This window comes from Orcinus orca, chromosome 7 (assembly GCF_937001465.1).
Source record: "Orcinus orca chromosome 7, mOrcOrc1.1, whole genome shotgun sequence".
Classification (NCBI taxonomy): Eukaryota; Metazoa; Chordata; class Mammalia; order Artiodactyla; family Delphinidae; genus Orcinus; species Orcinus orca.
The window spans coordinates 26,973,306-26,998,467 of NC_064565.1; the positions used below are offsets into that span (position 1 = coordinate 26,973,306).

A 25,162-nucleotide genomic window follows, 5' to 3' on the forward strand; every position below is an offset into this window, starting at 1 on the left:
GGCACCAAGTGGGGAAAGTTGGGGGGGGGTGATGAATTGGGAGATTGGGATTGACATGTATACACTGATGTGTATAAAACTGATGACTAATAAGAATCTGCTGCATAAAAAAATAAAATTCAAAAAAAAAAGTGTTGGGAAGTAGGCACCCTTCTCATACACTGGTGGTAGAAATACAAACCGGCAACAGCCCTTCTTCTGGAGGGCGATTGGCAATAGTTTAGTTAATAAATCTACAAAGCACTTTTGACCCAGCAGTCCCACTTCTGGGAATCTTCTTTAAAGACACCCTTGCATGTACACAAATTTATTCATTTTAGGAGTGTTTGTAATTGCAAAATACTGAAAATAACCTGACTGCTCATACAGGAGAATGACGGCATAAATTACGCTACAGCCACACATTGAAGAACTATGCAGTTGTAAGAAGGAATGAGGAAAGTCTCTGAACTGTTAAGGTGTAGTTAAGTGAAGAGTAAAGTACGAGAGTATCTGTAATATGCCATTCTTCATGTAAGAAGGGAGATATATATACAGATATCTGCTTATTCCTGCAAAAGAAATCCAGGAATGATAAACCAGAAACTAATAAAATTGGTTTCCTACAGGGAAGGGGTTCGAAATGGGGTAGAAAGATTAGCAATAATGGGGACAAGACACTGGGGAGCAAAGAGGAGCAACACTTTTTTGTATAACTCTGACTCTTAGAATTCATAATTTTTCACATACCCTCCAAAAATAAGTAAAAGTCAACCTGGATACATGTTTGGTGGGTGGTGATTCTAAAATGGAATACAAACACTAACAAATGAACCTAGCTGTATTAGAAATGAATGACAAAATCACACTGACTTGAGTGGGGAAGAAAGGAACTAAGTAACTTTGGAAAACAGGATTTTGATTATGTACTCTAGGGCTGAAGATTAAAAGAACAAATATTGTACTCTATGTGGTAAATGTGTTTCTCACAAAGGTATTGTTTAGGAATTCTGAAACTGTCTTTGTGCATACTGAGTTTGAACAAATAAGTGAATATATGGTAGATAATGAAAGTACATTTTTTCTCTGTTGGATAAGGAAGTTATAGTTAAGGAAATAAGCAATAATGAATACTGTTTTCTTTGGAGTTGGAGGTATCCATATGAACCCATGATTTTTAACATGTATGCAGATGCAGAATTCAGAAATAAACATAGACATGTGAATGTGTGTGTTAGTGTACATGTCTTAGTTCTATCCTGAGAGTGACAAAGAGCAGTGAGACCCTAGTCACAGTGAACACATTAGTGCCCAGGTTTTCTCTAAATAGTGTTCTCCAGAAAAAGGAACCATGGATCCTTAGAGAAGTGGTTGAGTCTGAGGCTGGAGTATGGAAAATACAAGATGAGCCTGGAACATCATGTACCAGAAAGTCATTTTAAAAATGGGAATATTGGATTTTAACCCACAGAATAAAATACATATCCAGGCATTCATACATAGAAGTAAATAAATAGGGAGAAGGGACAGCACTTTCTTACAATCGAATTCCAGGGAAATTAAAATCACCAGTAGGCAGACAGCACTGTAATAATTATTGTGTGCAAGAACTATCAATGGATGGTAATTAGTGATAGAAATTATGATGAGAAACAAGATATTTTCAAAGTCACAAAATACCTCCCCACAAGATACTTATTAATTGCAAGGGGGAAAACAGTAACTGTAGGAAAACCATGGCAGATACCACATTAACCATGTAATCAAAGTAAAAATCACCATTTGTAAGATATATCAACATCATGTATACTGTGATTATGATGCACTGAGAAGGGCACAGTTTCACTTCTGTGGTGTTCTTGCCAAAAATGCATAATGAGGTCAATCTAGTCTGATCATGAGAAAACATAAGGTAAACCTAAATTGACAGTCATTCTGCAAAATAACTGACCAGTGCTCTTCAAAAGCATACAGGTCACAAAAGACCGAGGAACTGTCACAGATTGGAGGAGAGTAAGCAGACATGACAGTGTAATATGAGATCCCGGATTGGATCCTAGATCAGGAAAGAAGACCTTAGTGGGAAACTGGAGAATTCCTTGGCTTAAGGAATTTGAGTAAGATCTGTAGATTAGTTACTAATTAATAGTGTTCTATCAGTGTTAATTTTCTGATTTCAGTAATTATACTCTAATTGTGTGACATGTTGTCATTAGGGGAAATTGAATGAAAGTATATACAGATGCTCTCTACTATTTTTACAACTTGGGAAGTCTAAAATTATTTCCAAGTTTAAAAAGTAAGTAAGAGCTTGAGGTCCAAGTATCTCTTTGCTGCCTGAACTCTTGATACCCAAACTCAGCAAACAGATTTTGATAACACCTCTGCTATCAGGACTCTCACTATTTGAACTAGGCTGAATAGATTCACAAGATACCTGTTTCTGTTATGGATATTTTTGTTGCAATATTATTGAAACTTGGCCTAAATAGGGTTTATTTTTATTCCTCAGGAGTCAACCATCTACTCCTTGCTTATTCTCTCTATATACTCTTCTTAGAGGGCTCATTCGTTTATTTGGCATTAGCTGTCACTCTAAGGGAAGAATTTGTTCATGCCACTAACCTGATAGTCTACATTGTCTCCCTATTCAGCCTCAGGAAAAGTTCCACCTGTTAAACTTCTCTCTCAAGGCATTGCCTCTTCTGCTCCTACTTACCATCTTTCAGCCTCGTTTTAAAAACTCTTGCTTCACTCTTCCTTGCACTTAAAGCTCTTGCCTTGCTGAGCTACTTTCAGTTCACCGAATTCACTCAATCCTATGCTTTTTGGCCCTTGCTCATAATGTTCTGTCTCCCCCACATCCTTCTTTTTCTCTTAATACTTCTTTGCCTGGCAAATTCCTTCAAATGATAGCTTAAATGTTACCTCCTCCACAAACATTCCCTGACCCTCCAGAACAAGCCTTCAGTGCCCCCTTAGGTGCTTCCGTAGCATCCTGTCCTAGCATTTACCCACACTGTTGTCATAATGTTTGTATCTTTCTCTAGACCGTCTGTGGTATAAAGAATAAATGAGAAGGGGGCAATAGCATTTTAAAGGTTAGAGACCAGTAAGAAGCCTCTTGGGGAAATCCAAGTAGGAAATAATGGTTGCCTACATTAGGATATTGGCAGTAGGGGGTGGAATCCAGATACTCAGAAAGTAGGTTTGTAGGATCCTTGAGGGCAGTTTGTCCTGTTTGCCCTTAGATCTATAGCAGGGAGAATCTCACAAATCCTGCCTTATAATCATGACTCCAATTCTGTTTCCTGCACATGGAATATTTCACTATACCCTTAACTGTCTTGATACCTTATTTCTGTAATTGTCTGCAGAGGTCTGTGAGGCTGGCACTTTGGATATCCCACTGGTTATGAAATGTTGATTCAGTTCTTCTGACTGATTGGGGAATGTCTCAGTTCTTCCTTAACCACTGTAGAATCTTCTCTTCACATGTTGAGTTGAAGAGGATAATTGGGCTTGTTTATTTGCTTACTTGCTTGTTTGTTTACTTGCTTTTGGTGGGTGGTGGCCAAGAGTAGATGAGAAACTAGTGGTTTTTCTGCCCCTATACCAGTTTCCCATGCTAAATGCCCTACTTCTTATTAGTTCTTTCATAATGTTCTTTCAGTTATCCAGTTTTTAAAGTGTTTGGATTACCCTTGACTTAACCTTCTCTTTCATGAGTCATTCATGACTAACCAGGTTTTGCTTTGCAGTGTCTCTCCGCTGTCTTCATTTTACCCCAACCATAGTCATCTTATATCTAGATTGTTATAAGAACCTCCCAATTTACTTTTTTTTTTTTTTTTTTTGCGGTACGCGGGCCTCTCACTGTCGTGGCCTCTCCCGTTGCGGAGCACAGGCTCCGGACGCGCAGGATCAGCGGCCATGGCTCACGGGTCCAGCCGTTCCGCGGCACGTGGGATCTTCCCGGACCGGGGCACGAACCCGTGTCCCCTGCATCGGCAGGCGGACTCTCAACCACTGCGCCACCAGGGAAGCCCCCAATTTACATTCTTAATTTCTCTGCCTCATTATCCTCAACTTAGGTTTGCAGGAACTATGTTGATTCTAAGCTTTGATGTTGAATTATCTCAGTGAATTGGAAGTATTGTTTTAAACTCTGATGTTTGATTTTAAAGGTCTTTCATAATTGAGCCAATATTTATTTAGTCTTAATTTCTGCATAGAGAGGAAATAGGTACCAACTAAGAGTAAAGGCTGTAGAATTTAAATCCAGCCTCACATCTTGGGTCTAACAGTACACAGGAAAAATCACTTAATCCATTTATGCCTCTGTCTTTTCAACTTTAAAACTTGGGGTAGGGAGGCAATGTTTCTTTTAAGATTATTGTCATGAGGAATAACTAATATTTGCAAACTACTACCTGGCATACTATATATGCCACATTTTATGATATTTATGATATTGAATCCACTCAAATGTAGTACTTTGTTATCATGTCTCTCTAGTCTGTTATAATTTTGCCTATTTTTTTTTTCTTTTATAATATTGATATCTGAAGGGTTCAAGCTAGCTGTCTTGTAGAGTGGTCCACAGTCTAAATTTGTTTGATTGTTTCCTCATGATAGATTCAGTTTAAATATTTTCAGAGGAGTACTGTATAGGTGATTTTTTTTGTCCCCTATTACATTACATCAGGAGGCATGTAATGTTAGCCTGTCTTATTACTGGTGATGTTAAACTTGCTCAAACTTGCTCACTTCGTTAAGGTAGAGTCTGCTGGTTGTAAACACAACTTTTTCTCTTTGAAATTAAAAGTTAATGGTAACCAAAGATTATCTTCTTCAATAACAATCTTTCATCTGGTAGGTTTTTGTCATTTATTCATGAGCCTTGCTGGAATCAATTATTACATTAGTGGTTGCAAAATACTGATTTTCTACTTCTAAGAAAATGTTAAATTTCTAAAAAAATTAGCTCCTGTAAGATGGCCCTTGGTTATGGTAGTCATTTACTGTTTTTATTTAGAATGTCTTAGGAAATATGTGAGAAAATTAAGTTCAAATGTTGTTTTCACCTTTAAAGGTTGATCACTTAAAAAGTCACCTCCTAAGAGCTCAGGCACCAAAAAATTAAGAAAGTTTATCAGCAGTGTCAGTAATTAGATTTAGAAAATTAAATTTCTGTTATTAGTCCCATAGTTGCCCCAGTTCCTATAATTCAGTTGGGAATTATGTTTTTACCTTGTAACTACACTTAAATACTGTGTTAATAGAGTCAGTGTGCTTATGTTTTTGCAGAGGAAGTTGTTGAGCATTCTAAGAAGTACAGAATGAAATTTGAGGTGCAAGCAAAAAATTAAATCTTACTAATTCATATTGTTCTTAATGAGGATTTATTCTTTGAGAGTTTCCTCTATTACCTGACCTTGGTAGGAAGTTGTAAGCGCAGTCCCAAGATATTGTAAGAAACCTTTCTAAATCTGTTGTCACTACTGTTTATGTTGAACATTTACAGGGTACAGACAGCTAATTTACATAATTAATGATGTAGTATCCAAAGAGAATGTTGAAGATTTTGTGTCTTATGGGCAAGTTGTAGGTTGTTCCTAAATTCATGGTTCACTATAGATGGAATTCATTATTGACAGCTAAGTCCTTTCCTTTCAGAATTAGAGGGAGGCCTCTACCTGACAGTGATGCAACTACATTTTAAAGTATTCTTAATTATGATTTTTCACTAATTCAGAGTTAATTGAATTGATAAGGCCTAACAATTTCCAAAGCTCAAAGATAAATAGAATCATTTGAAATATTATCATCCATGTATACAAGTGGATTTATCCTGACCTTTTTGACTAGTAGAAATACTCATTTTAATTTTGCTACAGTGAAAGTGGGTTCCTTCATTATTCATTTCAGTTTGTTTTTGTTTCGTAACAAGAGCTTTTGTTATGGTTTTTAAGGAAAGCTGCCTTGAATTTATATTTCTCATAAGTAACAAAAATTTTATCTGAGAAAATATCATTTGTGTCCTTTGATGGAAGCAGTAACCATTTATGGAATAGTCGGGGACTTGGTTATTTGTTTTTTGGGTACTTGGGCTGGTACTTGATTTTTAACCTCTTACAAGTAGATGAGTGCCAAAAAGTACAGGACATGGTAAAAGATCGTACACTGGGGAAATAGGTATTTTGGGAAACTTTAATGTGAAATCTCTCAGACAAGAATCACTGCTTACCACCTTTGTTGTTTGACTAGTTGGGGAAGGTTTTGTGGGTTTATATATATTATAAACTTAAATCTATGTATATAGGTCTAAAATATAGCCTGTTTTTGAAAAAGCAATAACATTTTCTAGTTATACAGTTAGTGTCTTTTCTTTTGCCATTTGCTAAGCTGATATACAGAGCACTGCTGATATGTTAAGAGTTATATAAACTCTGTAAGACTTAACCTTTTAGTGGCAGAGAAAAGTATTATTTCTGGTTAATGGTATACATTTTTTCTTCAGATAGTATAGGTAATGTATGTCTTGTCTGATTCAGGATCCTTGGAGCATTCCTGTATGTTTATGGAAAGCATGATCTTTGTTTTACAAAATACGAGACAGAGGCATGTGCTTTATCCATTATTTTATTGGGTAAAATACTGTCTATTCAGTATTTTACCCAATAGACACAATTAGGTTTTTTTCCCATTTTATTTTGTTTTTATTCTCATAGTTATTGAACGCTGAGTTTCAGTTAATTCCTTTTCTTTTAAGTCTGCCACTTGAGCTGATATAGACAACAAGCATCTGACACAAGGCAGAATTGTCTTCTGATCACAGTTCTATTGCTGTCTCCATCTGTTGGTATGAAGAAGTAATGCTCTTGCCAGATTAAGCCAGTTCATTTTAATTTTAGCAGAAACAAATTAAGAAATAAGGAATTGTGCTGTTAATGCATTTTCTTTCTTTGTGACAGTTAAGTCAGTTTGAAGATGGAAAACTATCATGGGATGTCAGCCTTTGTAGGCAGATTGTCTTTGAGTTTTGTTTTTTTAAGGCTTTTTGTTAGCGGCATTAAAAGTGTCAGACGGAGTTATTAAAAATCTGATATATTAACCATGCCTAGATTCCATACATTTTGTTCTTTAGGGAATTAGGGGAAAACATAATTATCTCAACTTTTGTCATCAGCATGCAACAAAAATTTAATAGCGAGAAATCTCAAAAATCCTGGTAGTCTTAGCACATTGCACAGTTTCATGGGCTTTTTGCATCATTGCTTCTGAATTGCTAATGAAGAGCTCAATATAGCTTCCGATGCATTTCAGATATTCTGGTTGGTGACTGGCTAGAGTGTTACTGACATCATAACATACAGCTGTTGACTTTCTATTGTCTCTGAGTCCTCGGCAAGTGCTTTAGTCTACTCCCGCAGCACTCTCCCAATGCCTGACTAATCAGCCGGCTGTGTGTGTGGTGAGCTCTGTAGAGGAGCAATGCAGAGCATCAGTTTACAGATACTATGGAAGGTACATCTTCATTCACTCTGTATGATGAAGCAAATACCAATACGATGAAGGTATGTGCCTCTTAATTCACTTAATAATGTGTACAAAAGGTAATCAAATGTATGAAGAGTTATTCGTGCTCGCTTAGTACCCTAATTTCTGCTAGGGAGATGTGTGGTAAACATCCTTACTGTGTCCAAAGTGAGAGCATGTTTTTAAGTGGTTTTTGTTTATTTTTGCAAAGATATGTTTGTTTAGACTGATAGAATTAGGATTCGTTTACTTCTCAGCTGCAGTACAAGTTTCTTCTCCCCTACCCCCCAGATTTGTGATACTCTTCATACCTTGTTGATAGAATGGTTTACCTGAGTGCTCACTGGTATTTCTGTATAGAACAATTTGTCAGTCGGGAAAATGACTTCTCTTTCAGGTTCATCTCAAAACAGACATGCTGTGTGGTTTTTTCATCTTAAAATTTTCATTGTGGAACAAATACAGTGTGGATGAGACTCTTGGAAATTAAAAAACTAAGAACCTTAATTTTCAAAATCTATGTTAATTTTTGTACTCCTTTTTGGGAGAAGGGGTAGAATAGTTTTTAAAGTGCTTATAACAGCAAAACCTAGATTTGTCCTTGCTCTGATTAGCGTAATCAGATATCACATTGCAAAAGAGTGCAAGTGCTAAAACCAAACTAATTTTTGAGAACTATCTGGTTTCTAACCGTACTATCTAAAAACTTTGACATTTATCTTGACATTTCATAATTCTTCAAAACCAGAATCGTGCCATACAGGTGAACTAAAATATGTCCATTAGTGTATAATCGACTTGTTTGGAAGATTTTTGAGACTTTTGCTTTTTTTTTACCTGGATTTAGCCGAAATGTTAACAGTATTTGGAATTGCTGTGATGTTTTCAAACCCCTCTCCAATATGTAACAATTATTTTGATCTTGAGAAATAACTCATCTTTTTTTAGAGGAAACTCACTAAATGGCCTTTATTCAATGCAGAATATCATTACTCCTCTTTCTTTTGTTTCTTTCTCATTCCCAACTGTGTAAGTAATTAGGATCATGAAAATATTAATAGCTATTATTAAATTTAGGGTTTTTTATTAGATAACATTATTTCAACCTAATACCAGGAGAATTTCATCATCATTTCTTTTTCAAGCTTCAGGTTTTAAATTTTATGTTGAATTTTATTAGATACATTATTTCAACCTAATACCAGGAGAATTTCATCATCATTTTTTTTTAAGCTTCAGGTTTTAAATTTTATGTTGAATTTTATTAGATACATTATTTCAACCTAATACCAGGAGAATTTCATCATCATTTCTTTTTTAAGCTTCAGATTTTAAATTTTGTGTTGAACTACGAAAGAAAAAAATGAAAATTAACAGCACATACTCTCAGTTCTTACCTACAGCTGCTTTTATCCATCCTTTGTTGCATTCCACTTTTCTCTTTTTTAAATATCTTTCCTCTTTTTCATTTATTCTGTTCTTTAGGTTTCTTTCTATGTCTCTCTCTCTCTGCCCCCCTGCACAGAGTGTGTGTGTGTGTGTGTGTGTGTTTCTGAGTGTTTGTCTCCCTTGCTGTCTGTCTCTTCTCTCCCTCTGTCTCCCTCCACTGGCCTTTTGGTCTTTCCCACTTTGTCTCAGTCTGTCTCCCTTTCTGTCATTGCTGCCTGGAGTCTCAGAGTCCCTCTCGCGCTCTGACGGAATCAGTCTCTCTGTCTGTCTGTCTGTCTTTCCTTTTCTGCTCACCTCACTCTCTCCCTCTCCCTGGTATCTCCCTCTCTCTGTGGGTGTCTCCCTCTCACTGCCCAGCTGTCTCTGCATCTCCCTCTCCCTTTCCCTCTCTCTGTCTCTATCTCTCCCTCTCCCTCTCTGTTAATCTTGTCCATCTTTCTCCTTTTGTCTCTGGTGTGCCCTCCACTGTGCCCCTTCCTCCGTCTTTCTGTCTGTCCCCCACCCCTTCCTTCTCCTGTCTCACCCTCCTTTTACTCCTCCGTGCCTTGCCTTCTCCCTGCCTCTCTGTCCCTGTTTGTGTCTCCAGTCTTCTTGCTGCTGTTCTGTTAGTCTTTCTGCCTCCATTTCTCTCTCCCTCTTGGCATTTTGCTCCCTTTTCCACCCTACCCCCAGGTCTTTCTCGTTCCCGTCCAAGCTTCACTCACACACTTGCACTCTCCAAATTTTCATTGTCGTACAGGTTTTCAGTTTTCATTAGAACCAAATTTGCACTTGACTTTAAATGTTTTTTGGTTATTTAATAGCAGTTACTGGTTGCATTTTAATTTATGTTAAACTCTGCACTTACTAAAAGAAACTATTGGGTAATAAATATATTTTAAATAAACAGATTTTACCCTTTCCTCAATGTCTTTAGTTTTTTTAAATTTATGTTTCGGGCCTTATAAGTGGATTGAAATGATCATATATTGAAATTGTCATTTAAAATATTTTGCCTTCCAAAGATACACATTTTAGACTGCTAAAGGGAATTCTTTTTCTCTTAAATGATTTTTCTACTAATTTTCCGGTTTTTTTAGAAAGCAGTTTTAGAATTTTCACTTTTCAAGATTCTTAAGACAATATCTACTTCATAATTGTGTTCCAGGTTATAGGTAAACTTGTATTTTTTTATACCTATATGGCTTTTTTTAAAAAATATACCATTCTGTATTTTCCAAATGTGTTACCGGGGATATATGTTGGGATTTTTAACTTTTTATTTTGAAATAATTGTAGATTCGCAGGAAATAGCAAAAATAGTAGAGAAGTCCCATGTGTATTTTTTAAAGATTTTTAACATTTAAAAAATGTTTTTCTCAAGATTTTGTGCCTTGTATCTCCGTATTTAAAATAGTTTGAGGAACAGAAATTCACTTAGCATTTACCTATTTACACAATCACAAACCTAGCAAATGTCATCATATTGTTTTTATTTTGTTTTGTAAAATAGATTAAGACAGCAAGTTGATGAAGGCATAGTATGTCTTAATGGCACTGTGGTTTTGTATAACTCACATAGAGCTATCAGGGAACACAATTAAATTTGCAGTTAACAAGTTATATATGTTTAAGAAACAAAGATGTATAAGATGAAATTCTTTTTCACAGCTGAGTTAAACGTCACTTTCATGTATAACCCTCCCTCCTGTGAAATTATGTAGCACTTCTCTACATCCTTTTGGTGCCTCTACTGATTGTCATAGTTCTTGTCTATGCTATATAATCAGACTCCTGGTCGTGTGGGGCATGGGGTAGGAGTGAAATAGCACCAAAACAAAAAACAAATAACATTGTCTCTGCAAATCTTCTTGTCACACCTCCATAGCTGAGCAACCCCCATTCTAAGTGATATAAGATATCTTTAATAGAGTTAATATAATGATTTTTCTCAATTAAGTTCCTCTAAGCCCTAGAGTTCCACAGGTGTACTTTAGTAACTAGAGAAAAGCTTGAAGACCAGTTAATATCTCTCGATCCAGCCCCAACTTCTCACTTGAAAATTACAAGCTTGTGTAAAATATATATATGTGTATGTATGTGTGTGTGTGTGTATACATGCGCATGTGTGGATATGTGTGTGTTTCTCCAGAGCCTACACATGAATCTTAATTAACAACCTTTGTTTTATATCATATATGACACACATAAAAATGTTGTATGTGACATGCATATATAAAATATAAAACAACAGTTGCTAACTAGGCTTTATGTATGTGCTTCTAGACAACCAAAAACCCCTAAAACCAAACCAAATATCTGTGAACATACACGTCCCTGAGTGCTGCATCTCTGCAGAAAGGATCCTTGGGTTTAATAAGTTTCTCAAGCAGGATTCTTTTATGGTCTAAAAATAATTAAGAATTACTGCTTTGAAACTAACACACCATTGTAAAGTAATTATACTCCAATAAAGATGTTAAAAAAAAGAATTACTGCTTTATGGTATCTATAAATCATTATTTAATCTACTATGCTGATTTGACATCTCTCTTTTCCTTTATTTTCAAATAGTTAGAAGAGTATATGATTTCCTTTTTCAGCAACAGGCACTTACACAAAAATCATACACCATTTGTTTTGTTTTGTTTTTTTCAAGGAGTTTGAACATATGCAATGCTGATTACCAAGCACATCTAATGGCAGGCTATAATATAGGATCACCAGAGAGAGAGAGCAGAATGTTTTATTATCTCAGTACTTTGAAAGTGCTAGCTAAACCACAACTTCTTTTAACAGGTAGAAAATGAATGACAAAAAAATTGTAGACTGAATGCCCCCATTGAATTCCAGTGACACAATTGTAAAGAAAGCGAAAGAAACTTATTAAATATTAATAACTGCCAAAACAGTATGATGTAGTGGACATAGCTTAAGGAATAATGAAAGCAAGCCATTAAAAAATTCAATGTGAAACGTATTACACTGGATCTATTCATTTTGTGCACAGCCATAGGAAGTTGAACCAATTAAATTGGACAGAACCTTAGGTACCTTAAAGAGAAGTTATATCTGCTCACTGTACAAGTATAGTGGATAGTGTGAATTTCTAGAGAGCGGGAGGTTCTCAGCGGTGTTCACGCATGCCTAGCAGCAGCATCTTCAAGCTATAATAGTGTTTGCACTTTGTTATACACATCCTTTTATAGAGTATGAAGGTAGATCATGGCCACTGAAAGACAACACCTGTTCTACCTCAAGCTGTTTTTAAGCTATTTTTACTGACTATGAAATGCTCTTTGACTGAAAAGAAATAAAACATTTTTGAGCCTTTTTCCCCTGAACAAAATCCCTAGGTGCTTTCTTGAAAGAGGGTTGTGATCCTTTGTTAGAAAGAATGTAGTTGGCAGTTCAAGAAGTGAAGAGTGGCACATTAGTAGTTATAAAACAGAATGTCTGCCAATTGTAACCTAAATTAAAATCCTATAATGGAAACATTTTTGTCATAAGGAGGAAGTGGGTCATGTTAGACCTAGTGATTCAAATGCTAGAGAAAATGAAGTTTCACATGTTGATGAAATACATTAAGCCATCAAAGAACCTTCGGGTGGATTAGATAAATGTGTCAGGAGCCCAGCATGAATTTTGCAAAGACTCTTTGATGACAGAGCTTAATACTTTTAAGGCCCGCAAAGAATTTCCATTGTGATCCTGTGATAAGAATGAAATGCTAGTCATGGATAAAAAGTACGTAGAGATAAATTCATTTAGTTATATTTGTAGTACAGAGGAAAAAAAAAAATCAAGTGAAATAGAGTTCTGAAGGAGTAAAGGGAACACCACATCAGAGTCTAGCTAAAATACCATAAAGACAGAACGCTTCTGATAGAGTGGCCTGGGACTTGCCACAGTCTGTATAAAGGTATGCCTTCTCATTGATGGCATTAGGAATGGCTGAATAAACTAGGATTATGCTCATGATATTCACTTTCATTCAGGAACTGTAAACTACAGACATCATATCTGTAGCACAAAATTATCATAACCTAGCACAAAATACATTGGCAAGAACGTAATGAATGAGACTAGACTATGCAAAAGGTTGATAACTGCAATGGCTTGTGACACTAAGTAACCCAGGCTTAGGCCAAGCTTCACAGGTTAAGGGCACGGTCCTCCATAAGTCTACCCTCACTTCTGACCAACTGGCTGCAAATTCGAAGGTTCCCATTACCCCTTCAGGTTTGAAAAATTCACTAGAATGACTTACAGAACTCAGGAAAGCACTGTACTTAACGATTACAGTTTTATTGTAAAGAATACAAATCAGAACCAGCCAAAAGGAGGGATACATAGGGCAAAGTCTGGGAGGATCCCAAATGCAAAGCTTCCCTTTTCCTCTCTCCGTGGAGGTAGGATGTATTGCCCTCCCAGTACAGAGATATGTGACAGGATATTGCAGTTTGGGAAGCTCACCCAAGCTTCAGCATTCAAAGTTTTTATTAGTGTTTCATTACTTAGGCATGGTTGATTGAATCATTGGCCAGTCAGTTGAACTCAATCTCTCAATCTCCCCCCTTCCCTTCCCAGAGGTCATGCTGATATCATGTTGGCTCAGAGCCCCAACTTTCTAATCACATGGTTAGTCTCTCAGGTGTGGCCAATCCCCATCCTGAGTCATCTCATTAGCATAAATTATGTAGGGGCCCCACCATAAGTTACCTCATTAGCATAAAATATCAGGACCCTCCATCAGTATTCCCTTCACTCCAAAAATTCCAAGAATTTAAATTTACTTATTTTTTGGCTGTTGCCATATGGCTTTTGAGATCTTAGTTCCCTGACCTGGGGTTGAACCCAGGCCAAGGCAGTGAAAGCACTGAGTCCTAACCACTGGACCACCAGGGAATTACCCAAAATTCCAAAAATTTAGAAACTACCTCCCAGGAACCGGGGACAAAGGCCAGCCAAATGCTTTACTACACAATATTTTATTTTCTAACTGTTGGTAGTGTCTTTGGTATTGTTTATTAGGGAAATAATTTACTTTTCTGGTTCTCGTTATTATAAGAGATAACTCTGAAGTCAAGGCTGAATAAACAGATGTTTTGGGCTTCCCTGGTGGCGCAGTGGTTGGGAGTCCGCCTGCCAATGAAGGGAATGCGGGTTCGAGCCCTGGCCCGGGAGGATCCTGCATGCTGAGGAGCGGCTAAGCCCATGAGCCACAACTACTGAAGCCCACGCGCCTGGAGCCCATGCTCCGCAACAAGAGAAGCCACGACATTGGGGGCCCCGCGCACCGCAACAAAGAGTAGCCCCCGCCATAGCTGAAGAGAGCCTGCGCGTGGCAACGAGGACCCAACACAGCCAAAAATAAAATAAAAAATTTTAAATAACTTAAAAAAAAAAAACAGATGTGTCTCCCTTTAAATAGCTCCCTTTAGCTGGTTCCATAGCTTAAAAGCATCTCTAAGTAGATAATATACTATGTAAAGAATGAATTATAATCAATTCAAACTCAATATGGAACAAAAATCTATATTCTCTCTTCATAAAGCCCATTATCTTAATTTCTCCTCTCACATCCTCATTATCTGTGCTCAGTTTCAGAAGTCTAAACCTTTGAATGTTCTTTATTTCGCAAAGCACAATCAGATGGTAAGACCAGTCTTTTTTCTTCCACGTGGTCTTTAAAGGGAATCTTATTATGTGCCAAGAGGTCTTATCACAGCCTGATTTATTTCAGTCCTGCATTTAACATATAGGTAGGGAGCTCCCGATATGGTCCATGATAGGTTTAGAGTTAAGTTTCCCCCTCACTAGCACTCTGTTAGGAGGTAACTTATAAAGCCTTCAGGTACAGAGTTACATTAATGGCCCAGACTTTATTGCATTGTCTCTTACCTTCATCTGCCAATATCTAAACACCTTCCGAATCTCACCAAGTTGTCCCAGAATTCTCCAAGGTGTCTCGTTAGCTCCTGAACAGCCCTTCCATGCTCTTTCAATTTTGTACTTCTCTGGCCCATGGCTCGCTGCCGCTTTTGCTAGTGCTTGCCATAAATGGGCTCATGTCCCTGCCAAAAGTTCTGTCTCCTGGAGCTCCCTAATATGATTCGTCTTCAGAGTGCCATATTCGCTAGAATCTAATGTACTTGCCTCGATTGCTTGCGCACCACGAGCTGTCTGTCTCCCCCCGTCCCCTGCTTTGGTTCTCTCATGGAAACACTTCCTTTAGCTTCTGCTTCAGCTCAGACTAGAACCCCACTACATAAAAATATAGAAAGTCTTCTTTTAGGGCTCTAGCATACCTAACATCCAGCTTTTTACGTTTTGATTTGGCTTCTTAAGTGCTGTATATACGGTGATATAACATCAGATCTGGAAATGGCTGTGAAAGGACATTAGCCTGTCCAGTAGCCAAGTAGGACCTGAGCTGTCTCGTTTCAGTTACTTCCGTTGCACTGACTTCAGTTAAAGAATCTCAGAAACCTCCAGTCTTGTCATCTACAGACTTGGAAGGACTGTGCCTGGAAGGACTGGAAGGACTGTGCCTAAACAGTTCTGGATATTGGAGTCAGCCATAATGAGGCCCCCCTATGGACTCACTCCAATATTTATCCTCACCCATCATTCCTCCAAAACTCCACGGCTGTCCCAGCTTCCTCACTTTTAGCAAATTAATGTTCTAGGTAAAATAGAGAAAGTGTTTATATTAGATATGAATTCCCTCAGTTTCGTGTCACATTCCCTTCAGTTTCTGAGGACAGTGAATACTTGTAAGGCATATCTCTTCATTTGTGCTTGTGACCCCAATTCTTCATTTCTTTCCACTTCAGATTTTCCTTCTCAGTCTCACCCTTTTTGCCTTTTAAGCCTCCAGCCTCTCTCCATCCTTTCTCTAGTGGCCTTTTCTCTTTGCTACACGCTTTCTATCGTGACAGCCTTCCCCTAACTTTGCATCTCCTGCTAACCTTGTTACCAAATCCAGTAGACTCCTTTTGTTCCTCCACCTTCCTGCTTATCTCCTAAAGGTTTGGTATTCCCCAGGGATTCTATCCCAAGGCCACTAATTTTCTTACTCAGTGGTTTCTCAACAACTTCATCTAGGTTGATAATTCAGAGCTTCCATCTATACAGCGATTCTACCCAGTAAATAGCATCAGCCCTGCCTTCTGTCCTTAGCACCTGATCATCCAACTCCCGGTTAGATTTCTCCACCTGAATGTCCTGACGTTACCTTAAATTTACTGTATACAAAACTGAAATTATTGTTATGCACCAAATCCTCTTTTTCCCCTCCTGTGTTTCCTGTTAGTGGGTAGCAAGCACACCTACACCTTTATTGTATCCTGTCATAACTATTCTGTCGCATCCCTAAACTTTCCCCTGACCACCCCTGTGTCCAGTTGGCTTCCCCCAGTTAATTACTTTCTGTTATATCAACCTCTTCATTTGTAGAGGCAGTATATATAGGTAGTGGCTAATAGCAGGGGCTCTGGAGCCAGACTACCTGAATTCAAATCCTAACTCTGCCACTTAATAGTCATACAACCTTGGGCAAGCTGCTTGATTTTTCTCTGCCTCAGCTTCCTCACTTGTAAAATGAAGACAGTAAGAGCACCTATCTGAAGGGTAGTTATAAGGATTAAATGAAATATCAATAATACAGTTAAAGCATTGGGAATAGTGCTTCATCAATAATAAGTAGCTATTTAAGAGTTTGTTGTTAATATTATTGGTTTTAACACACATATCACAGTCAGTAATTGTCTTGTTTATTTTGTTCCTGCAGTAGAATGTAAACACCATGAGTACTGGGGATCCTGCCTGCCTGGCTCAGTTATATCCTCAGCACTTAGAGCAACCAACCAAATGATGAGAATGAATGAATGAAATCTCCTTTTCCCTTTTCAGCCTTCACCTCTTAATTCTTTGTCTAAACTCTGTAGTCACTTTCCATCACAATTCTCATAACATTTTACCTGCTAGAACACAGTCCATCTATTGTAGGTAAAATAATTCTCCATGGCTTCTCTTAAAATATGCTCCTCTATTATTCAGGCTTTCTGTCCCTTATGAGATCAATACCAAACTTCTCAACTTCAAATACATCCACCCTTTGATGTTATTCTCCTGTTGTTAGAGCGTTTTTAATGAAAAAAATGTCAAGACCAAAAAAAAAAAATTCAGTACTTAATTATAACAAACATTCAGTACCTACTATTCAGAATTAGCAAATGTTAACCTTTTGTTGTGTTTGCTACAGATTTTTTCTTTAAGAAATAAAATAATAAAGACATGATTAAAACCCCTTTACTATCTCACCAGAAACCCATTCTTTCTCCAGAGAGAATTACTAACATGAAATAGGTGTGTATCCTTCCCATTCATGATTGTGTGGTTTTAAAATTTTTACCTAAGTTGCACTGTATTATAGAGATCATTCTGCTTTTTCACTAAACAGTCTAACATTCTTTTGGGGACTTGTATTGATACAGCTTTAGTTCATTCATTTTAATTGTTTTAGCATGTCGTGCAATATGGGTATACCATAGTTGTTAAGCTTTTAATTTTAATCAGTTTCCGTATTGGTAGACATTTGGTCTTTCCCATCCTTTAAAATAAAACAATTCAGTGAATATTTTTGTACGTCTGCTCATGCACGTGTATGAGTCTCTTCACTGCGTAGATCCAGAAGTGGATCTGTTGGGCACAGAATAGGAGGAATTTAAACTTCCTTATCACAAATTGTTTACTAATGTGAACTCAGAGTGTTTGAGAGTGTTTCACCATGCCCTGCCAACTCTAGCTATCATCACATTTTTTTGTCCTCAACCTCAGTTCATACGCTCTATTTCCGTTAAATGGGCTTCTTTTTCCTTCTCTATTTTTCTACTCAGAATGCAATGAATTTATGTAACACCTTACATCACCATATAACTTTTTACATAAAAGTAATTTGTCTCGTAATATGGTAGGACTCCGCTAATAAATTATTCCCTCCCGGTCTTTAAACTTAGCAAGCCTTTTCTTCTCTTTTTAAATATCCTCTGAAAATTACTTTATCTATTTGTTGATAAGTGTCATTATTAACCTCCTCATTTGGGTTTAACAAACTCTTTCAGGTCAAGGTAGTTCTTTTCTCTTTTGGTCATTTTAAATAGTATAGCTAATACTTATTGCAGCTGTACTACTTTCTGAGGTTACTCAGTAAACTTTTATTGGATGACAGCAACTGTTTATAAATCACATAGACATTTAGCATTTTGAAATGTTGCTGCTTGTATTCTTGTTCAAGTAACTGACAAGTGATTGACTCTGAGAATGTGAATTTCCACCATTTCTAAGTAGAGCATAAACAGTGGGGGGGGGGGGGTTTCCGCCTTTCTCCCTAGAGGCCATTAGCCAATTCGTTGTGTCAATTCATAATCTTAGGAGAAGCTGTGTGTTGGTTTTGTGCCTTTGGTTTATTTTATAAATGTGCCTGCCTGATTACATTTTTTCTCTAAGGGAAGAAATACAGCATTGTGTCCGTCTAATGAAATGACCTTGAATAAGGGAAGAACAATGCTGTGTGCTTTGCCAAATTCTATTCAGGTAACTTCAATGATGTGACTCTTCCCCCCACCCCAATATTCATGTGAAGAGAACTTTTTTTTTTTACCTGTAGGGCCACATTTCTTTCCTCCCCCCAAAAAATTTAACTTTTTTTGTGTGTGTGTGTGCCATGCAGCTTGTGGGATCTTAGTTCCCTTACCAGGGATCAAACCCAGGCCCCTGGCACTGGAAGTGCAGAGTCCTAAACACTGGACTGCCAGGGAATTCCCTTAAATAATTTTTTTTATGTTTTATCTAGAATAAACTGGTTTTCATTGTGTGAAATTAGAATATTTTTTCTAATAATATTAGAATATTATTTTTGATTGCCTAATTCTTCAATTCTTTTGTGCTGTAGAACCAAATATTAGGCCATAGGCAGAATAAGGTGATCCTTTGAATTAGCAGTATTAGTGTTTCATTTTTATTGCCGAAAATTGTATCTGACATTTTCACTGGAGAAACTATTCATTCATAGACTGCATGTACTTTCCAAATGTTGATCCTAATTCTGCCCTGCTTTGTTACCTGGAGGAAGGCACTTAACTATGCATAGTTATCGTTTGTTAAGCTCCTAGGCTTCATGTTGTTCCTTTGCCACAAATTGAATCCTTATTGCCAGCCAAGTTTACATAGTTTAATACTTAAGATCACAAGAGATAGAGAGAATAAGAGAAAGTGGGTGATTACCTGACAGTTCTGGTAACTCAGTAGTGATTAGCCTGACTGACGATGGATAAGAAGTCAGTAGTACATAGCTCCTATCTATGTGAAAAGGATAAGTTTAGTACTTTCTGTCTTGAACACGTTACCGTTACCACACGTTCTAAGTATTTTTGAAATAAAGATGCTCTGTAAGCCCAAATTGCTCCTCTTCTTGGTACACCTGAATGATGATACAGCACTGTGGGTAAGAGCTTACAGTGGTGCTCCACTTACAGCTTACAGTGGAGCACCTGTCTGCCCCAGTTCATATCCTGCTTCATATCCCACTCTTACCAGCTATGTGACTTATTTGAACTTGGACAAATCAACTTCTCCATGCTTTAGTTTCCTAAGCTGTAAGACAGGGATATTAATAGAACCTACTTTCTAGAATTATTGTGAGCTTTAAATTAGGTATTAGAACAGTACCTGCACATGGTGAGCTATTTATGAGTAGTTTGGGTGGTAGTTATTTGTGTTTCTTTTGTAAATTGCAGTTCCCATTTCTCTCTCCTTTTCTCTTTGATTTTAAGACCTTGTTTACTTTACAGATTTTGGCACTTCTGTGTTGGGAATATTTTTTATTACATCATTTGCCTTTTAATCTCTGTTATATTTTTGTTGTACAGAAATATATTAAAACGTCATTGTAAGTTTTGTAACTATTTTTCGTTGATAGCTTCTAGATTTTTACATCATGTTTGGGAAGGACTCTTTCACCCAGTAATTATAAAACATTTCCTATATTTCCTGTACTTTTATAGTTTTACTTTTTTTAGGTTATAATCTTTAGTTTTCCCTTTTGCTTATGGTGCTGAGGGGGTGCCAACCTTTTTGTGCCTAAGGTTCTGAAGATTTTATTATGTCTACATACATACATGTGGCATTTCTCTTTTGTTGGCTACCTGGTAGCACAGAAGTTGTATGTAATCAAATCTTTGGTATGTCCCTAATAAGTAACATGTTACCGAATGGAGGAATGTTTTTTCAAAGTTGAGTATGAATTTTGAGCACATATATCCATCTCTTTTAGGTTGAAACAGAGTCTGAGAAACTCAGTTTTTAAATATCACTAACTGTAGGTACTCAGATGTATGCACTTAATAAATGCCAACTTTTTTTTTCTCTTAAGTTGTCTTTCTGTTGTAGAAACCTACCAGATTCATTTAAGTTCCTTAATCACTTTGACTTACTATATAACTATTTATTACATTAGGATGCATTTAATTCACTCCTAAGTGTTGTGGCAGAGATGTAATATGATGTGTCTGTGCCTTTATGTACTTGATGCCTACATGTCCACACAGCCTTAGGTAACTGTAAAAGTGTAGGCTTTGTGCCAAGATAAAAGGGATTTTGTTTTAGCGAAGACCAGAAAGCTGGAATACCTCTTTTGCTTAAACATTTAGAGAGGAAAACATTTGTATTTAAGACAAAGACATTAATATTCATGAGAAGAATGCAAAGCTTATGTGAATTTTGGACGTTAAATGAGAAGGCGCTAGTGAGAGCCCCTTGAGGCTGTTGCACTTCCTCCCGTAACTTAGCGCATCCACACAAACGCTCGTCCTTCTCCTCTGCTGAGCTTTGTAGGGTACATGCACGAGGAGGCCTGAGGTGTGCAAAGCCCCTGCGCACCTGTGGTGGGCCTGCTGTCAGTCTCCCATCATGCAGGGTGTAGCCAGGACACAGCGGACTAAGCCTCAGCCAGTCGTTGCCCTAGGGCGGTTCTAGCCATGGAAGGAAGCTAACATTTTTGGAGCGCCCACTGTGTAAGAGAGGCTGTGGCGAGTGCTTTACATTTAAACCATTCAGTTCTTCTAACAGTTTATCAGCTAAGTATCTTTTCCCCACTTTACAGTTTAGAAAATGGTGACTCAGAGAGATTAAGCAGTTTACCGAGGTCGTTAACTGGCAGCGCTGGGATTTAAACTCAGGTCTAAGGCTAATGCATTTGATCTTTCTATTATACCAGTTGTCTCCTTCCCAGGCAATAACTGGCCATTTGGTTCAGCAGCATTCATTAATCTGTGGTCAAGTGGTGTGGCTTATTAGCAAGTATTGGTCTTACAGATTGGTTGTATGACTTTGGACAAGTCATTTTATTATACTCCTGGGCGCTAATAACTTGCATGGTAAATTATATGATTGGACTCGGTGATCCCTAAGGTTGCACAGGTCCTCAGAGGATCTTCTGATGCGTTCACCTTTTCACATTGTGCCTCTCCCTAATTACCCCTTGCAGCTATTACCTTAGTGATGCCTTATTCATTTCTTAAATGGATTACAACCATGCTTCTTTAGAATTTCGATTTTAAAGGATTCATGATTAAATCCCAAAGTCTGCAGGAACACAAAGAATTTGGCTGCTTAGTGAGTGCTGCCATCTTGTGTCTACCATTTTATGAGAGAAAAATTTTTTAATGACAAAAATTATATTTAAGTATTTTTGGGTTCGTTTTGGGTGGATTTTTTTTTTTAAGCCTAGCCATTTGATTTAGTGGCCCAGAACCTTGGTCATATTGAGATGACAATGTCAGTTAAAAACAGTTTTGACATTTGTTTATGATACCTCCTTTTCTGTTATCCTGTAGGCAAACAGAGTGACATTGAGATGTGAAAACTAACGTGTATCTGTATCAGGGTTCTAAATAATTCCATTTCAAAATTGTTTTTTGAAGAGTTAGTATAAGATGTGAATTCTTCTGTGATGCATGCTCAGCAGTATTAGTATTTTATCTCTTGATACTTGGACCTCATTATGCTCAGTTGTTTCACCTTAAAATTGTGCTGTTGTGTTCATTGACAACAAAATTGTCAAAGGAAGATGGAAGAGCTATATAGGATTTTTAGAGTGTTTTTTGCTGTGATGTAGTCACTTGCACCAGAAAAGTTTTAAATGAAACTAACTTTCAAAACAGATGACACTGAGAGAATTTTGGCTTTAGTCTTTCAGATGTCTTTATAAATAGTCACACCACCCTTTATAGGCAATGTGCGTTTCTTTGAAAATGTTAAATGGCTTATCATAGCTTTTGTTCTTTTGGACTTTTAAAAACCTGGAATGTGATTATTTTTCAGAATTACTGTCTTAAGTCCATAGAGTTGTAGCTCTGGAAGAAACTCTAAAAATCATAGTTCTTGGAGGCAAGTGTTCCTGGTTCTGATCTTGGGAAAACCTTTTAAAACGAAAATTATATCTCCCTTACAACACAGACCACATACTTGGTTCTTAATACATTCCCTTGCTTTCTTCTTCCTTCTGCTTTTACTGCAAAACTCTCTAGCTGGCCTCATGGTTTACCCAGGCTCACAAAACCAATGCATGTCAGAATTGGTTGTAATTAAGTGTTCTGGCTCTTGTTTAGGACAAGAAAATAATAAAGTCACCAGCAGTAATATTTTTCATTTCCAATTTACTGTGTAGTGTTTCATTTCCCTCGGCTATTTTGTTATAATGTTTTCTTTTGTTTGAATTTTAGGCCACTGAAAGGAATGATATATTTGATCCAAGACAGTCCATTTCAGTCCAGGAATCTACAGTGGTGACAAGGACATGGGACTCCTCCTGCCAGATTCCAAATTGGTCAAGACAATTGACATCCTGGCTGACAACTGTGAGAAAGAACCTTGGATTATTTTATTTTATTTTTGTGGGACACCACAATCCCAAATCCATAGAACACATCAGGTAACCTGTCTTGTCACTTGAGAAAAACATCTCACTTTTTCTTTCAAAATCTTATATACAAAAAGCAAGGAGCCAGAGTACTTTAAGTACCCCCTCCCGCCTTAGTCACCTTACTGTTTTGAGAATGAACCACTTAACTTTGGTGTGGATATAATTAAGGAAGACTTTTTTTTTTTTTTTAAGCTTTTCAGATGTATTTATGGATTCCTGAAATCTGTTTAGATACTTAGTTGCAAAACATTCTTTTAGGAAAGGAACTCTTGAATTTTCTATATAGGAAAGACAAGTTCTACTGGTTTTTTCACCCCCCTCTAGATTTTACTAAGAAATTTTCAGAAATACGGAGAAGTTGAAAGAATTTTACAGTGAACAGCCATTTAACCACCCCTGCATTCTATCGTTAACATTTTATCTTACTTGCTTTAACCTGCATCTGTCCATCTATATCCATCCCTCTACCTCTTCATCAATTCATCTACATTTTTTGGATGCATTTTGAAATAAGTTGTCTTTGTCCTCACCACACACACAAAAATTTAATTATGTGGTGTGATGGATTATGTTAATCATTTCACAGTATATAAGTGTATCAAATTATCACGTTGTACTCCTTAGGCTTACACATTGTTATATATGAATTATATCTCAATAAGGCTAGAAAAAACGGAGTGGTTTACATCAAGTTCTGCTGTTCAGGTTCACATTTCTCACATGTCCTAAAATGACAGCTTTATCTGATACATTCCTATTTGATATTCAGTGTAAAGTCCCCATTGTTGCCTTAAACTCACTAAAGATATGAAATATATTGGCATCTTATATATTTGATCTATAGAGCCCATATGTGTTGTTTGGCCGTGAATCACATGAGTCAGGAGAGTTTTCAATGCTTGATTCATAACGCTGAACAGTTATTAGTGAAGATTCACAACTGTGTTTTGTATAGAATGTTACTGTCTATTTTTTAAGTTATTTCCTTTTGGAATTGCAGGTTAATGTAACAAATTAGAAATTTCAGAAATCTAGATGAAAGCTATGACAGGAAAATTGTTTTTCACAGGGTAATACTTATAATATCCCTTCAGAGGAAAAGATTTCTGATGTCATCTAAATATGCATTTATAATTCTCCAGCCATTACCTTACATCTCAATAGGGCTTATTCCTTAATGTTTCTTGGGAATTTTCACAAGTGGTGTGCGCATCAAAATCACCTCATACCCTTATTATAGCCCTTATCTCATTGTTTTATGATTTTTTATTTTTAAATATGTCTGCCACTAAACTGTATTTTACAGTTCCTTAGAAGCAGGAATTTTGCTTCTATCCATGTATATTTTACATTATTCCTGGAACATAGAAGGCACTTAGTCAATGTTGTGCACTAACTCAATGTAAGAAATATTTCAAACTGAATTAATTTTTTTTTTCTTGCTTGCTAAGGCTTCAAGTTCCCTGTAGAATTCTAAAATAACCTTTGCTAATGAGGATGTCTGATACTGTTACTGTAAAAAATGAAACTGAAACAATGAAGGATTTGGAGGCAGAAGTGAAAGATACAACCGGAGTTGAAAATCTTATCAAATCTGAAAACTATGGGAAGATTTTGGCAGAGAAGAATGAACGTTGCATTGACAACAATATTGATTTGCAGGTAAACAGGATTTTTTCCCCTGGCTACAAATATTAAATAGTCTATATATAATTATACTTTTCATACAAAACTCACTTTCAGAATTGTAAAAGGGCAAGTTGACCTTTTGCGACACGCCTACCAGCTGTTTTTTGGAGTCATCTGGATTAGCTTGTTGAGTCTAGCTCTTTGATTTGCTTGTATCATGTAATATATTTCTTTTTATTTGTATGTGGCCAATATGTTTTTTTAGTGGCTTTATACTTTTTCGTTCCATTCTGCGCCTATCCGTGTTGTGAGAGTCGAGAATAACCTAAGATTAGAGGAGATTAGAATTAGAGAGATTGAAACTGCAGGAGTTGTATTGGCAAAAACAACCCTAGGGGAAGCAATTGATCAACTATGACTGAGAAAAGAGGTTGGTGGGGAAGAAAAGGTCACTTGAGGCTTTTGATGCTACACATGTATGACGACTTAGAACTAACCACTCAGAAGGCTTTTAATTCTAGGCATGGATAGAAATTGATGAGTTGGTCCACAGATTCAAGATAGATAAAAATTGTTTCAAGTAGTACTCACAGTGTT

General features: G+C 36.9%; 1 protein-coding gene across 20 annotated transcripts in view; it reads left to right on the forward strand.

Moving 5' to 3' along the window:
* The window catches only part of R3HDM1 (R3H domain containing 1), a 180,959-nt gene that overhangs the window by 43,604 nt on the left and 112,193 nt on the right, over positions 1–25,162 (forward strand). For 16 of the 20 annotated variants that reach the window (XM_049712659.1, XM_033420306.2, XM_049712650.1 and 13 more), the window contains exons 2-3: positions 22,737–22,945; positions 24,388–24,598. In XM_049712659.1, coding sequence (XP_049568616.1) covers positions 24,428–24,598 — 171 coding nt within the window. In that variant the 5' untranslated portion in view covers positions 22,737–22,945; positions 24,388–24,427. Of the gene's footprint in view, positions 1–7,246; positions 7,560–18,487; positions 18,550–22,736; positions 22,946–24,387; positions 24,599–25,162 lie in introns of those variants that run through there. The other 4 variants (XM_033420307.2, XM_004265442.4, XM_033420314.2 and 1 more) reach the window with 4 other exon arrangements.